Here is a 13,105-nt window from a genome sequence, read left to right as displayed (position 1 = left end):
TGTACCTTTTAATCAGAAGGTGGGAAGTCAACTGCTGGTTCTCTGTCTTTTGCTTACTAGGAACGATGTTCCCAACATTCAGTGACATCCACTTGGCCCCCTTTTCTGATGAACAGCTCTACATGGAACACTACTCAAGAGCCAACTTTTGGTAATGTTCTTTCAGAAACCTTTTCCTTTAGCTTCCTTTATATTTAGAGCAAACCAGAGTTTCTAAAACGACTAATATTTTTGGTCAGATACTATGGGGCCTGTCCTCTGCCCTATAGGATGTTCAGCAGTTACCCTTGTCTCCACCTAGTAGATGTGACAGTGAAAAATGTCCCTGAATATTGTGTGGCATGGGAGTGGGAAGTGAATAAAATCTCTTGCTCTTCTCTCCACACTGAAAACCACTATTCATGAGCCAGGGACAAATCAGGGAGCTGTTGATGTAAGGACAAATAGTCAAAGTGCTACCCTCTGCTGGTAAACCATCCCCCTACACCTACTGTTCTTCCTTCCACCTTCCAGAATTTCCTCCTCTGACTCAGGGCCATGGCTTCTTTTAGAACATGTAAGTTAATATCCTCAGTGAATTTGTGTTGATCAAATTTTTTTTGCATATTCTTAGTTCTTTTTGGAGTTTTAATTGGACATTGGGTTTTGGGTAATTTACTTCAATATTTGAAACTCAGTTTTTTTGTTCATCAATGGGAACTAATACAAAAATCCCTGCCAGTTCTGAACTCTCATTCCTTCTGGAGATCTTTCTTTTTTATAAAATTTATATATGTATGTATGTGAAAGGCAGAGTTACATAGAAAGAGGGAGAGAGATAGATCTTCCAACTGCTGGTTCACTCCCCAGATGGCACAATGGCCAGGACTGAGCCAGGCAGAAGCCAAGAGTCAGGAACTTCGTCCAGGTCTCCTATATGGGTATCAGGGGCCCCAAGCAATCAGGCCATCTTCACTTGCTGGATCGGAAGTGAAGCGTCCGGGACACCAGCTGGTGCTCATATGGGATGCTGGCATTGCAGACGGCAGCTTAACCTGTTATCCCACAACACCAGGCCCCTCTGGGATTTTCTCTGAGCACTGGTTTTCATAAGGAGAAGGAAGGAAAGAGAACAGTGATACTGGACCCATGGGAGGGAGGGAGAGGAAGAGGGAGAGGGAAAAGATACTGATCAGAAGGAAGAATGGGTATGTATTACAAGTAGGTGAGTTGGAATGTTTTAGTTGAGGTTTGTGGAACCTTCCAACACGGAGCTTCCCTGAGTTTATTTCTGCATTTTTTTCTTTGTAATCCTAGTGAAGAGACTGTGCATAGAAAGTGCCTTGGTTTCTTGGGTTACAAAGTTCTTGGAGGAGTTGGGTAGGACAGCTAAGATTTTTCTAATTTTTTCTAGCAAAATAGGCTTTCTTACCACAGATTGATCATGTTCCCTATTTCAGTCTTATTTTTATTAATATCAATATTAATATCGTGGCCCTCTCTTCATCAGTTTTGGCAAGGATGTAAATTTAATCCACCCTATATTCACAGGCTTAATTTGCCATTAATCATAATAGTCAACAAGTAAAAAGTAGGAAAACCACAGTTTACAGGAGTAAAAACAAGGGCTAAAAATAATAATCATATCACCAAATATCCGTTTCCTTCCTGTACATTTTTGGTATTCTATATTAACTGGTTTCCCTCTGTAATTCTAAGATTCCACGTCACAGACTTTCCCATGGAGGTAAATGGTTTCTTGGCATATCCTCATATGTGTGTTTGTGGGGAAGGGTATAGGGTGCTTACTTTAATAATGATCATTGCTCTGTGAAATTATATTGACCTTAAATGTTTCTATTTTAAATGTGTGACCTCCTGAACTGTTGGGGAGACTAGAGTTAAAAACGTTAAGCCAGAGAGTAGGACAGACCAATAAACAAGAGCTTTTTTGATCATGGAGCTCTTGTGTGACCTCCCAGCCATACAATCTGCTGTACCTGTACTGGCTTGAGAATATTAACGATCACAGTAGAATGGCCAGGTTTTCCATCAGCTATCTGCTCCAAATTAACTATTTATTTTGTTAAAAAGGAAAATAATGAACAAAAACCCAGCCTCCTCTGTACCTGCTTCTCCATGTCTCTGTGCCCCCTTGCAGCAAATTCCTTCAAAGAACTGTCCATACTCACAGCCTCCTCCTCTGCTTTCCAATTTCTTGCTTGACCCGTATCTCCAGGCATAGTGTCACCAGTGGTCCAACTCCCACAGTGCTTAATCCAGTGATCAGTTTGCACTTCTCAACTTCACTTCTTTACCTACAGTGTTTGAAACTCTTTCCCCTCAACATTCTTCTGGTTTTCCTTCTGTCTCACTGGTCACATTCTGAACCCAGTGCCCCCACCTCCCCCACGTTATTACTTGTTGCCTGAAGCAGCTGACATTGAGTTGTTCCAGGCCACAGTTTTAGACCTCTTCTCTGCCCACGGTTGCTCCCTGCACCCATTCCCATAGCTTCCAATACCACCTCTCCAGTGCAGCCATGTCCTCTTAACTCTATATTATCATGGTCAACTTCTTGCTGGCTGTCTCCCCTTGCAGAGAATTGCCCGGTCAAACCCTCAGTGCCTAATCTCCTCATTCTTACCCAAAACCTGATTTACTCACAGTCCCTCCATTTCCGCTGATCACAACTCTATCTTCCTAATCTTTGGGCTGAAAACCTTGATGGCCTCTTTTGCTTTATTCCCCTATCCAAGCTGTGAAAGAAGTTCTGTTGGTTGTACTTTCAAACCGCACCCAGAATGCAGCCAGTTCTCACTGTACTCACTGTTCTTCTTTTATTTCAATACCACCATCTACCATATAGATTATTTCATAGTCCCCAGCCTGTCTATACTCTACATAGCCAAAGTCTTACAGTTGATTCTACCCAGTCAGGTTCTCTAACTTTATTTCCTGTTATAAGCCACATAAGCACCCCTGCTGCTGTTTGGATACATCACACACAGCAGACATATACTTTCCCCTCTACACTCACATTGTTAATTTCCTCCACTCCATAAAGGTATTGTCAAATGCTACCTTCTCAATGAGACCTACTCTAACTCTCCTATTTAAAATAGTGGCCATATAACCCCAACTCCATTTTTTATTCTGTTTTTCATCTAGTACTTATTGCCTCCTAAAACATACAAAATCCCTTGCCTTGTTATTATCTGTCACCTGTAAGAATGTAAGCACCACAAGGATAGAAATTCTATCAATTTTTACTGATTTGTCTCAGGCACCTAGATGAGTCCCTATTATGTGGCAGGCCCTCAATAAAAATATTTGATAATTAAAAACTCCAGTAAACTCAAGCATGTATGGAAATCATTATAAGATGTAAGTTGATGTATTTTTAATTTTTCTATCCTCTTTCTCTACAAAAATAGTCATGTTGTAAGTATTATTTTATGGCTTTTTAAAAAAAACTGTGATTATGTTGTAGTCTTGTTCTCATAGATTTAAAATATTATCTTTGCAGTGGAGTATATTTGGCTCTCTGAATCCATGGATTTTGCCCCTGCTGATTCAAACTGTAGATCAAAAAGATTTGAAAAAAATGTGTCTGCACTGTACAAGTAAAAAATTCATCATTATTACCTGAACAATTCTGTATTCAAACAACTATTTATATTGTTAGGGGCTATAAGTAAGTATAAGTATATAGGAAGATGGACCTAGATTATATGCAACTACTACACTGTTTCATTTCTTAAAACATTCATTTATTTAATTTATTTGAAAGGCAGAGTGACAAAGAGAGATCTTACATCCATTGCTTCTTTCCCCAAATGCCTGCAACTGACAGGGCCAGGCCAAGCTGAAACCAGAGGGTAGCAATTCCACCTGGGTCTCCCACTCGGGCAGCAGAAACTTCAGTGTTTGAATTAACCTGGAACTCAGCTGGCCTCTGATATGGGATGCTGGCATTGCAAGCCATGCACTAACCTGCAGCACCACAGCGCCTACCCCACTGTACTGTTGTACAACAAGAATGTGAGCACGCATGGATTTTGGTACCTGCAGGTTCCTGAACCAATCCTCAAGGATTCGAAGGGATGACTGTATTGTTCTTATGGCTGTCTGATGATTTTCTGACTCATGCTCCAGTGCTGAGTATTATTTTATTGCTGTAAATTCTATAAGAAACAACACTCAGGAGTTGTTTAGATAGTCTCTGAGAATATAGTCTCACAGAATTTATATCCCAAATTCAATAAGAAACAATGCTAAAGTAAACATCTTTTGCAGAAACCTTGGTGTACCTTCTGATTCTTTTCTGAAGATCAATTGCTAAATGCAGAATCATTGGACCACAAGGTTTAAGGAGGAACTTTAAAATGTTATTCTTATAGATAGCCAAATTGCTCTCTTGGAAAGTTTTACAAATTAACACTTCCACTAGTCATGTATGGAAATGTCTTCTGCATCTTGCCCATACGGGATATGCCTTTTTAAATGCCAATCTGATTTGCAAGAAAAATGCCAGCCTGCTTATTTTTAATTTGTATTTCCTTGATAGTTGATGTATTTGATTGGTTTTATTTTTAGTCAACAAACTCAAAACATTTTAAAATATCTAATTACCAAAATTCACAGCCTTTGCTTTCTAATTCTCCTCCTTTGGGTAGGAGTTTTCCACATAAGGCTGTTAGCATTTGGCCTTGTCCTGCTTACATAAAAGAAACAGGTAGTGGACGCTTCCATTTCTGTTAGAAGAGCTTGAGAAGTGGATGTGCATGCTGAGAGAAGGGCTGGTGAGAAAAAGAATTGGGGTGAGTTTGAAGGAGTGAGGTGAGAGATGAGGAACTAACAGGGTGAACTCATCATGAGATAGAATCCGTCTTTACTCCTCGCCTCACTTCACATCACTTCTGAAGCCTACACCTGATTTTCTTCCTACCTTTCTCAGTCTCCTTTGCTGATTCTTCCTCATCACCTCATCTTAGACCGACTGTGTGTTTTCTTCTTAAAGGTCTCTCCCCCAACCAGCCGTCTGTGTCCAGTCTTTCTTAATCTTGCAGTCTCTTAGCTAAGGATGCCGCCCTAGGCTGATGACCCTTGCTGTTAGAACTTGAGCCACTCCTTTCCTCATTAGCACAGACAGGCATCTCTGTCTGGCTCTTGCTAGCTCTGCTCAGATGTTTATTGGGCATCTGCAGGTCCAAATGCAAATTCTGATCTTTGCTATGTTCCCCATCGTCCCCCACAAGCCACAAATGAAACTGGTGAACCTCTGTCAACTACAGTCCTGCAGTGGATCCTCACAGCCCCCAAAATGATGTTGAACAAGTATCAGTCACATCCGGTTCTGCTGCTTACAGTCCTCTAGTGACCCCTCTACCCCCACGGGCTGCCAAGTAAAAGCCCAGGGTCCGACCCTACCCAACCTAGTTCCTATACATCCATTCCCGTGACTTCATCGCCTGCGTCTTGCTCTCTTATTCTCTCTACTCCACCACACTGGCTGGACTGGCCTCGGTGCTTCACCGAGAGTCCACCAGGCGTGTTCCCAGCTCACGGCAAACACAGACATCCTGGGGCCTTGCTGTCGCTTCCTCAGGCCTTTGCTTGCGTGCCATCTTTCCAGCAGCACCCCCCATCAGGTGAAAATTGCACTCCCACCACACTTGCCACTCATTTTGCTTCATAGCCCTTGTCATACCATGTTTAAGTTTTTACTTATTTATTATATTTAGAGACATCTCCCCTCATGAGACTATGAATCCCCTCATCTAACCCAGTGAATAATAGTTGCTCAATTCATTTAAATTGGAGGAAGATTCCTTATATATGAAGGATATTAATTTATTTTCTTCAGAATTTCCATTTTGTGGTATAATTTTCCTTGTGATGAATTTCAGCACAAAAGTAAATTTTTTTCTATGTAGAGTAATCTACCAATATTTTCCTACTTATTTTCCTTTGTTTTGAAAAGAGCTTTCTTATCTTGAATCTGATATTAATTTCATATTAACTTCCTTCTATTTCATATTTTTGCTTTTTTCACTTTATAATGTTTAAAATTTTCATTTAGCTCTAAAATCCATCTTAGTGTTCAGTGTGTGATAAGCATACAACTTTATCCTTTCCAAATAACCAGTTACAAATCTCTCTTAATAGAGCAGATTACTACTTTTTGGTAGTTGCTTACAAAATTAATTTCTCTCTCTCTCTCTCCCTCCCTCCCTCCCTTTGTAGTGACAATGCTCTGACATTCATTAATTAAGATTCTGCAAAGTATCTCCTTAGAGAAGGTTTAGTTAATCAAGCATGATCATTCCTAGCTATAAAATTTCCTTATGTGATAGGCACCATGAGCATTATCGAAGATAATGGGCCCAGGGATTTTACACCAAATCCTGTAAACACAACCGTAAATGGATTCTCACACCTAGAAAAAATACATATATAGTCAGTTAAGAGGCATAACCAATTATTCTCAAGAAATCTGAGGTTGAGATCAGTCATCACATTTACTTACAGCTATAGAACCCAGAAGCAGGGGCTAGCACTGTGGTGTGGTGGGTTACACCTCTGCTGTGGAGCTGACATCCCACATTGAAGGGCCACTTCAAGTCCTGCTGCTTTCATTCTGATCCACCTTCTGTCAATGAGCCAGGGGATGCAGCCCAAGATGGCCCAAGCACCTGGGACCCTGATGGCTGTTGAAGCCATTTGTGGAGTGAACCAGTGGATTAAAGATTCTCTGTCTCTCTGAACCTTTACTATATACATACATACATACATATATATATATATATATATGTGTGTATATATATATATATATATATAGAGAGAGAGAGAGAGAGAGAGAGAGAGGGAGGGAGGGAGGGAGAGGGAGAGGGACAGGGAGAGGGACAGGGAGAGGGACAGCGAGAAGGAGGGAAGGAGGGAAAGGATAAGGCAAATAGGCAGTAGTTACAAGCTGGATGAATCAGACTCTAGCACCAGACTGAATTAATTCTTGGTTCAGTTACCAACCGTGAAATCTTAGCTAAGTTAATTTAATCTCTCTGAAATAATATCCTTATTTATAAGTTGAAGGTAACGGTCTTTCTCACCTGGAAATAGAGCAGTTTCAGGGATGAATCCTCACCTTGGACCATCATACTGCCAGATGCTGAATACACCTATCCTAATTATCTATTTAGTGAATGGGAAAATAACCATAGGACTGGTGTGTAACCAGTGGATACACTGTGAGTTGCATTTAGTCCCAAACTCATTCCCTACCTTTCCTCTGTGAACCCTAAGTAATCAGAGGCATCCTGGATCCCTGGCATCAGTATCAACTCTGACTTCTTGTCTAATATTCCTCAAAAATGTGGGCATTCTCCTTCCTGCAACACAGTTGCTTTGCCATAGAAATTTCAGTCCCTCTGAAGAGGGTCTGGGGACTACCTAACATTTCTGCTTATGGTATAACTACGGAGGCCTTCTTCATGGAATTAGGTCTCTGCTTCATTCATGGACCAGTGCTCTCTGAATCCCTAAATCACTAGGATCTGGAAACTGGTTGAGAGACCTTGCTGAGGTTGTGGGAGCTGGTACCATCCTTCCAGCTAGTAATTTTTTGTTATACAAATTGAGAGCTATCCTAGATGAATGTCCACCTATTTCACCTCTCTGGTAAAGCTAGGACCTAGTAACGACCACAGAGCTCTGTGGGTCAAGGGGCCCTAGTTGCTTCTGTGCCTTTGCTGCCCTATACAGTAATTATGACATTCTTGGTTGTGCAGTGAATTACTCCTTTCTTTATTCTGACATTCTAAAATTCCTTGGCAGCATAATTTGCTGGAATCAATAAGTATCACTGTCTTTGCTCAACCAAGAACAGCTACTCTCAACTTCTCAAAGACACCACTGTTGTCTCTTTGGTTGATTCCCTATTACCTGTGTTAAAGGAAGGTTTCCTGGGCTTTCTGTAACAAGATACTCAAATGGAATGTTCTTGGGTCTTCCATAGTAAATCCATCCAGCACTTCTACCTCCCTAAGCCTTCTGTGCCCTTCCTCAGTACTTTGATGCATAAATTCTGGAATCTTCACTATATTGACTACAGGCCATTATGATGACCAAGCTTCAAAGAATGTTTCAACAGGCTTTTTGTACTGACCCTTGGTATACAATTCCTATGTCAATGAATTATACCCTGTCTTGACTTCCATTCTACCTTCTTTAGTCCAATACCCTTAAAATCCACTGTCAAATTTTTTTCTGCATTCTTAGCAGAAAAGATTGTATAGCTTCCGCAGTTTCTTAGGTATGCAAATTATCTCCTAGAATAGAAATTATATTTACTGCTAAGACTGTGCTTGCGTTAGCAGCCTGACAGCAACGAGGAACTACTAACCTAGAGGCCATAAATGTTAGTGAGAGATCCAGATCTTGAGCAAAGCAAAATTATCTTTCAGGGTATAGACTTCAGGAGAAGTTGTAAAGTCTGCAGGCAAGGGGAGGCTATTCTCCTCTGACTCGTTGTGCTGGGAGAAGAACTCTGCTTCTCCTGACCAGAAGAACTCAGGGGAATTGGCTAAGTGTTTTTAAGATTCTCTGCCTTGTGCAGCCAACTATCCCAGCCTTAGGCATCAGTACCCTGGCCTCTTCCCACCAGGACCCAATTTTGATGCACAAAACCTCTCAAGGTCTTAGCATTTTACTATCTTGTTTGGAGCAGGAGGATAGAGCCATTTTAGTTTCAAGGATGTGGCTTCTTACGTTCTCAACCAGTGCAGTTACCATCTCCCCAAAACATCAGCATACAGTCCTCGTAGAACTGTGTGTTTCACCTTCTACCTTTGCTGCACCTTAATTATCCATCAGCAAGACTACCAGCAGTTGTGAGGAAGCTGGCCAGGACTTGTAACCCCCACTCAGTACCAGCCATGAAGATTCTGTTGTCATCAAACTGGTGGTGACAGATTTGGATCTGCATTGCTGTTGATGGCCTTGGCTTGAGTTATTCAGAAAACGGGACCTTAGGCAAAGCTTAAAAGTGCCTATCTTATTTAAAAACGCAGTACTGGTGAGAAAAGAATTAGAAGAAACAAGAGTTGGGCAGAGTAAGAGGGGAAGATAGTGCAAAGACGCATTACCAAATTGACCACCAAATGGTATCATGTGATGGGAGATTGTTAACCTCTAAGTACCATCTTCAGGAGGTTGAATAAACTATCTCAGGACAGTTCATGCAAAGGATGAGAGACATGTGAATTTATACATTGACACTTTTCTTTCCACTGGCAAACAGTCCTCAGACATTAACCATCCAGCCCTTCTGAGTCATGCATGTGTGGGTACCACATGAGTCTCGAGCATCTCTTGCCCCAGAATCAACAGGGATGCCCCAGGAGTGAAAGCAGAATGTGGTCTAGGCCTGAGGTGAGGCACTGTTGATTGTTGACTATGGATGGTTGTATGAGCTCACATCTCAGCACCTATGGGGCACAGGACATGACTGAGGATTCCAGAGATAGGTAAGACTTAGAGGATGTGAGGAAACACTCAGAAGGTGAGACAGAGCCTCAGGAGCCTGACAGTGTTTCCCAGTTCCCTTCTGAGAATTTTGTAAGTGGATGTTAGGCGTCCATTGGGAATGACAAGGGCAGAGCTGATTGAGTGACATCAGGGATGCTGGTAGTGGATAGACTGGTCCGTTGTTCCTTACTGAGATCAGAAGGCTACATTTGTATGGGGCGGGGGGTGTGAATGTAGGTAGAATTTTGCTACCAGCACTGAGAGCACCCTTTGTATTCCCTTCCACTATGAATCTATTAAGTGCCTTGCTGACCACAAGACTGATGGGAAACAGTATTTAAAAAAAAATATTGAACTGGATGGACAAGCTGCTGAGTTCTATGTAGGTGATTGTTGGTTGATTCCTATACTCATTCTCTGAAATATCCACTAAAGATTCTTTTCCTTTATGTGGCTTCTTCTTGTCAAATTCTATATCTAGTTTTTCCCACAGTCCACCTTGTAGCACCAAGAGGACAGGAGTTTCCTCAAATTCTTCTAGAGAGGCCATATGAGCCTTTTCATAGCTGGAGTTTTAAGCATTCTGGTCTTTCCCCTATATAGATATATATATAGATATAGAGATATAAATATAGATAGATAGATTGATAGATTGATATGTATATATTGATAGACTCTCGTTCATGGAAATACTCTATGGATCAAATTAGAACATTTCAAATAAACGTGATATAACTAGATTTTTGTCAGAAACCAAGTACAGAGTAGAAATTGTCACAGAGAAAGAACTTTTGAAGTAACACTGCTGTGACCAGTGCAAGCATGCTTGCATGTTCTTTTTTGTTTGTTTTAATTTTTATTAATTTAAAGAGGACAGATTTCATGTAGTTCATAGGTACAGTTCTAGGAAGATAAGTACACATCACACCTTCCGTATCCCTCCCAAGCATGTTTTTGGATTTTCGTGTATATCTGTGCTTCTCTAGTTTATATTTCAGTGATCCCTTGACCCACAATCTCCTTTCAACTACCTGTAGTTCACTCTTTTTTTTTTTTTTTTTTTTTTTGACAGGCAGAGTGGACAGTGAGAGAGAGAGACAGAGAGAAAGGTCTTCCTTTGCCGTTGGTTCACCCTCCAATGGCCGCCGCGGCCGGCGCGCTGCGGCCGGCGCACCGCGCTGATCTGATGGCAGGAGCCAGGAGCCAGGTGCTTTTCCTGGTCTCCCATGGGGTGCAGGGCCCAAGCACCTGGGCCATCCTCCACTGCACTCCCTGGCCACAGCAGAGGGCTGGCCTGGAAGAGGGGCAACCGGGACAGAATCCGGCGCCCCGACCGGGACTAGAACCCGGTGTGCCGGCGCCGCTAGGCGGAGGATTAGCCTATTGAGCCACGGCGCCGGCCTTGTAGTTCACTCTTGACATTTCCTCTATATCTCTTTATTTCTGCAGACCTTGAATTCATCTGGCTTTACTCTTAAAATAAGCCAGATTTCTATTTTTTTTTTTTTTTTGGTAACTTACATTGAACTCAAGATTCCTCCATAATATTCTGCCTCTGGCCCATACATATCAGAACTGTGTGGTCAGGGCTGCTGCATTTTAGTTTCTGACTGCTGTGACATCAGAAATATCCCTACATAGTCAGAATTGCCCATCCAGCAGGTGTCTCCACCTCCTGCTCTTGGCCTGATTCTGTATTCTGGGCTGTGACAATTTAGTTCAGACCTCACAGAAGTGGAACTTCACTGAATTGGGAAAAAGTCTTTTCTCAAAATTGTGTTCATAGCACATATACATGCACAACCTTATATTTCTTTCAGTTGAGACACTTTGGACTTTAAGTGGCCGAAAACTAAGTAAAAACATTGCTTAAGATGAGGAATATTGCTAACTATTGCATGTGAGTAGTCTGAGTAGATTGAGTTTCTCAGACACAAATGGATTCAAAGATGTAAACACTCACACTGGGTCCTGGATCTCTAACCCTCAGATGGACTTCCTGCTGAGATTTTAACTTCTTCTCTATAGCAATGTAGTTTCTGGCAAGTGCAGATTTATGGACTCACAGTTCTGTGTCTACATCTGTTTTGCCACATTTGAACAAAAGTCCTAAAATTGACACTTACTGAGTCAGATGCTTAACATTCAGTCTAAAGTGAAGACCACGATGATCCAATGTTCTGATTGGTGGAACTGAGCCATATGCCAAGTGAAGAGGCAGTACAATATGGACCACAAGGATTGTAGGTGGAGAAGAGATGACTGCCAGAAGAATCTGATGCTCTTAGGTTAAGATGAGCCACTATTCACTGGGTAGAACCAATAAGAGATCTCCACCATAATTGTTGAGGCTGATTGATCCTTCGCTCTGATATACTTCAACAGCACTAGTTCTTGGGCCAACCAGTAATACCTAGAGGTAGCTTGATGTGCATGGGAATGTTCCATGGGTTCTCATGCAGAATCAGACTCTCCCCTACCTCTCAAAAAGGAGGCAGTCTAAATATGTTTCTTTTCATGCCAGGGGATCCCAATACAATCCCATCAAGGTGGCATGTACCAATGCCATCTCACTAGTCCAAGTGATCAATTTCAGTTTACAATTGATCACACTGATATGTCTAAGAGTCAAAGGGATCACACAAACAAGACTAGTGTCTGCTAATACTAGCTGATAGAATCAAAAAGGGAGAGAACAATCCATCATGGGAAGCGGAATACACAGTAGACTCATAGAATGACAGATGTCCTAAACAGCACTCTGGCCTCAGAATCAGCCCTTAAGGCATTTGGATATGGATGAAGAGCCCATGAGAGTATTTTAGGCATGGAAAACCAAGACACCCTGGGGGGGGGGGGGGAAACGACCTAAATGGAAGATCTCTGCGAGTGAGATCCCAGTGGAAAGAACGGGGCCATCAAAGAAGGAGGTACATTTCTCTGAAGGGAGGAGAGAACTTCCACTTTGACTATGACCCTATCAGAATAAGATTGAAGTCGGCGAACTCAAAAGGCTTCCATAGCCTTGGCAACTCATGACTAGAGCCTCGGGTGATTACTGACGTCATAAACAAGAGTGTCAAATTGTTAAGTCAGCAACAGGAGTCACTGTGTACTTACTCCTCATGTGGGATCTGTCCTTAATGTGTTGTCCAATGTGAAGTAATGCTATAACTAGTACTGAAACAGTATTTTACACTTCGTGTTTCTGTGTGGGTGCAAACTGATAAAATCTTTACTTAATATATACTGAATTGATCTTCTGTATATAAAGATAATTGAAAATGAATCTCTTTTTTTTTTTTTTTTGACAGGCAGAGTGGACAGTGAGAGAGAGAGACAGAGAGAAAGGTCTTCCTTTGCCGTTGATTCACCCTCAAATGGCCGCCGTGGCCAGCGTACTGCGGCCGGCACACTGCACTGATCCGATGGCAGGAGCCAGGTACTTATCCTGGTCCCCCATGGGGTGCAGGGCCCAAGTACTTGGGCCATCCTCCACTGCATGCCCTGGCCACAGCAGAGAGCTGGCCTGGAAGAGGGGCAACCGGGACAGAATCCGGCGCCCTGACCGGGACTAGAACCCGGTGTGCCGGCGCTG

At 42.1% G+C, this 13,105-nt stretch overlaps 1 protein-coding gene across 1 annotated transcript in view; it reads left to right on the top strand.

The window, feature by feature from the left end:
- The window catches only part of LOC100352221 (histone-arginine methyltransferase CARM1), a 117,204-nt gene that overhangs the window by 92,087 nt on the left and 12,012 nt on the right, over nucleotides 1–13,105 (top strand). Inside the window, exon 5 of the mRNA XM_070051461.1 lies at nucleotides 61–151. Within this exon, the coding sequence (XP_069907562.1) occupies nucleotides 61–151 (91 nt within the window). The remainder of the gene's footprint in view (nucleotides 1–60; nucleotides 152–13,105) is intronic.

Source organism: Oryctolagus cuniculus, chromosome 1 (assembly GCF_964237555.1).
Source record: "Oryctolagus cuniculus chromosome 1, mOryCun1.1, whole genome shotgun sequence".
NCBI lineage: Eukaryota > Metazoa > Chordata > Mammalia > Lagomorpha > Leporidae > Oryctolagus > Oryctolagus cuniculus.
This window is presented reverse-complemented; position numbering and strand designations above follow the sequence as displayed.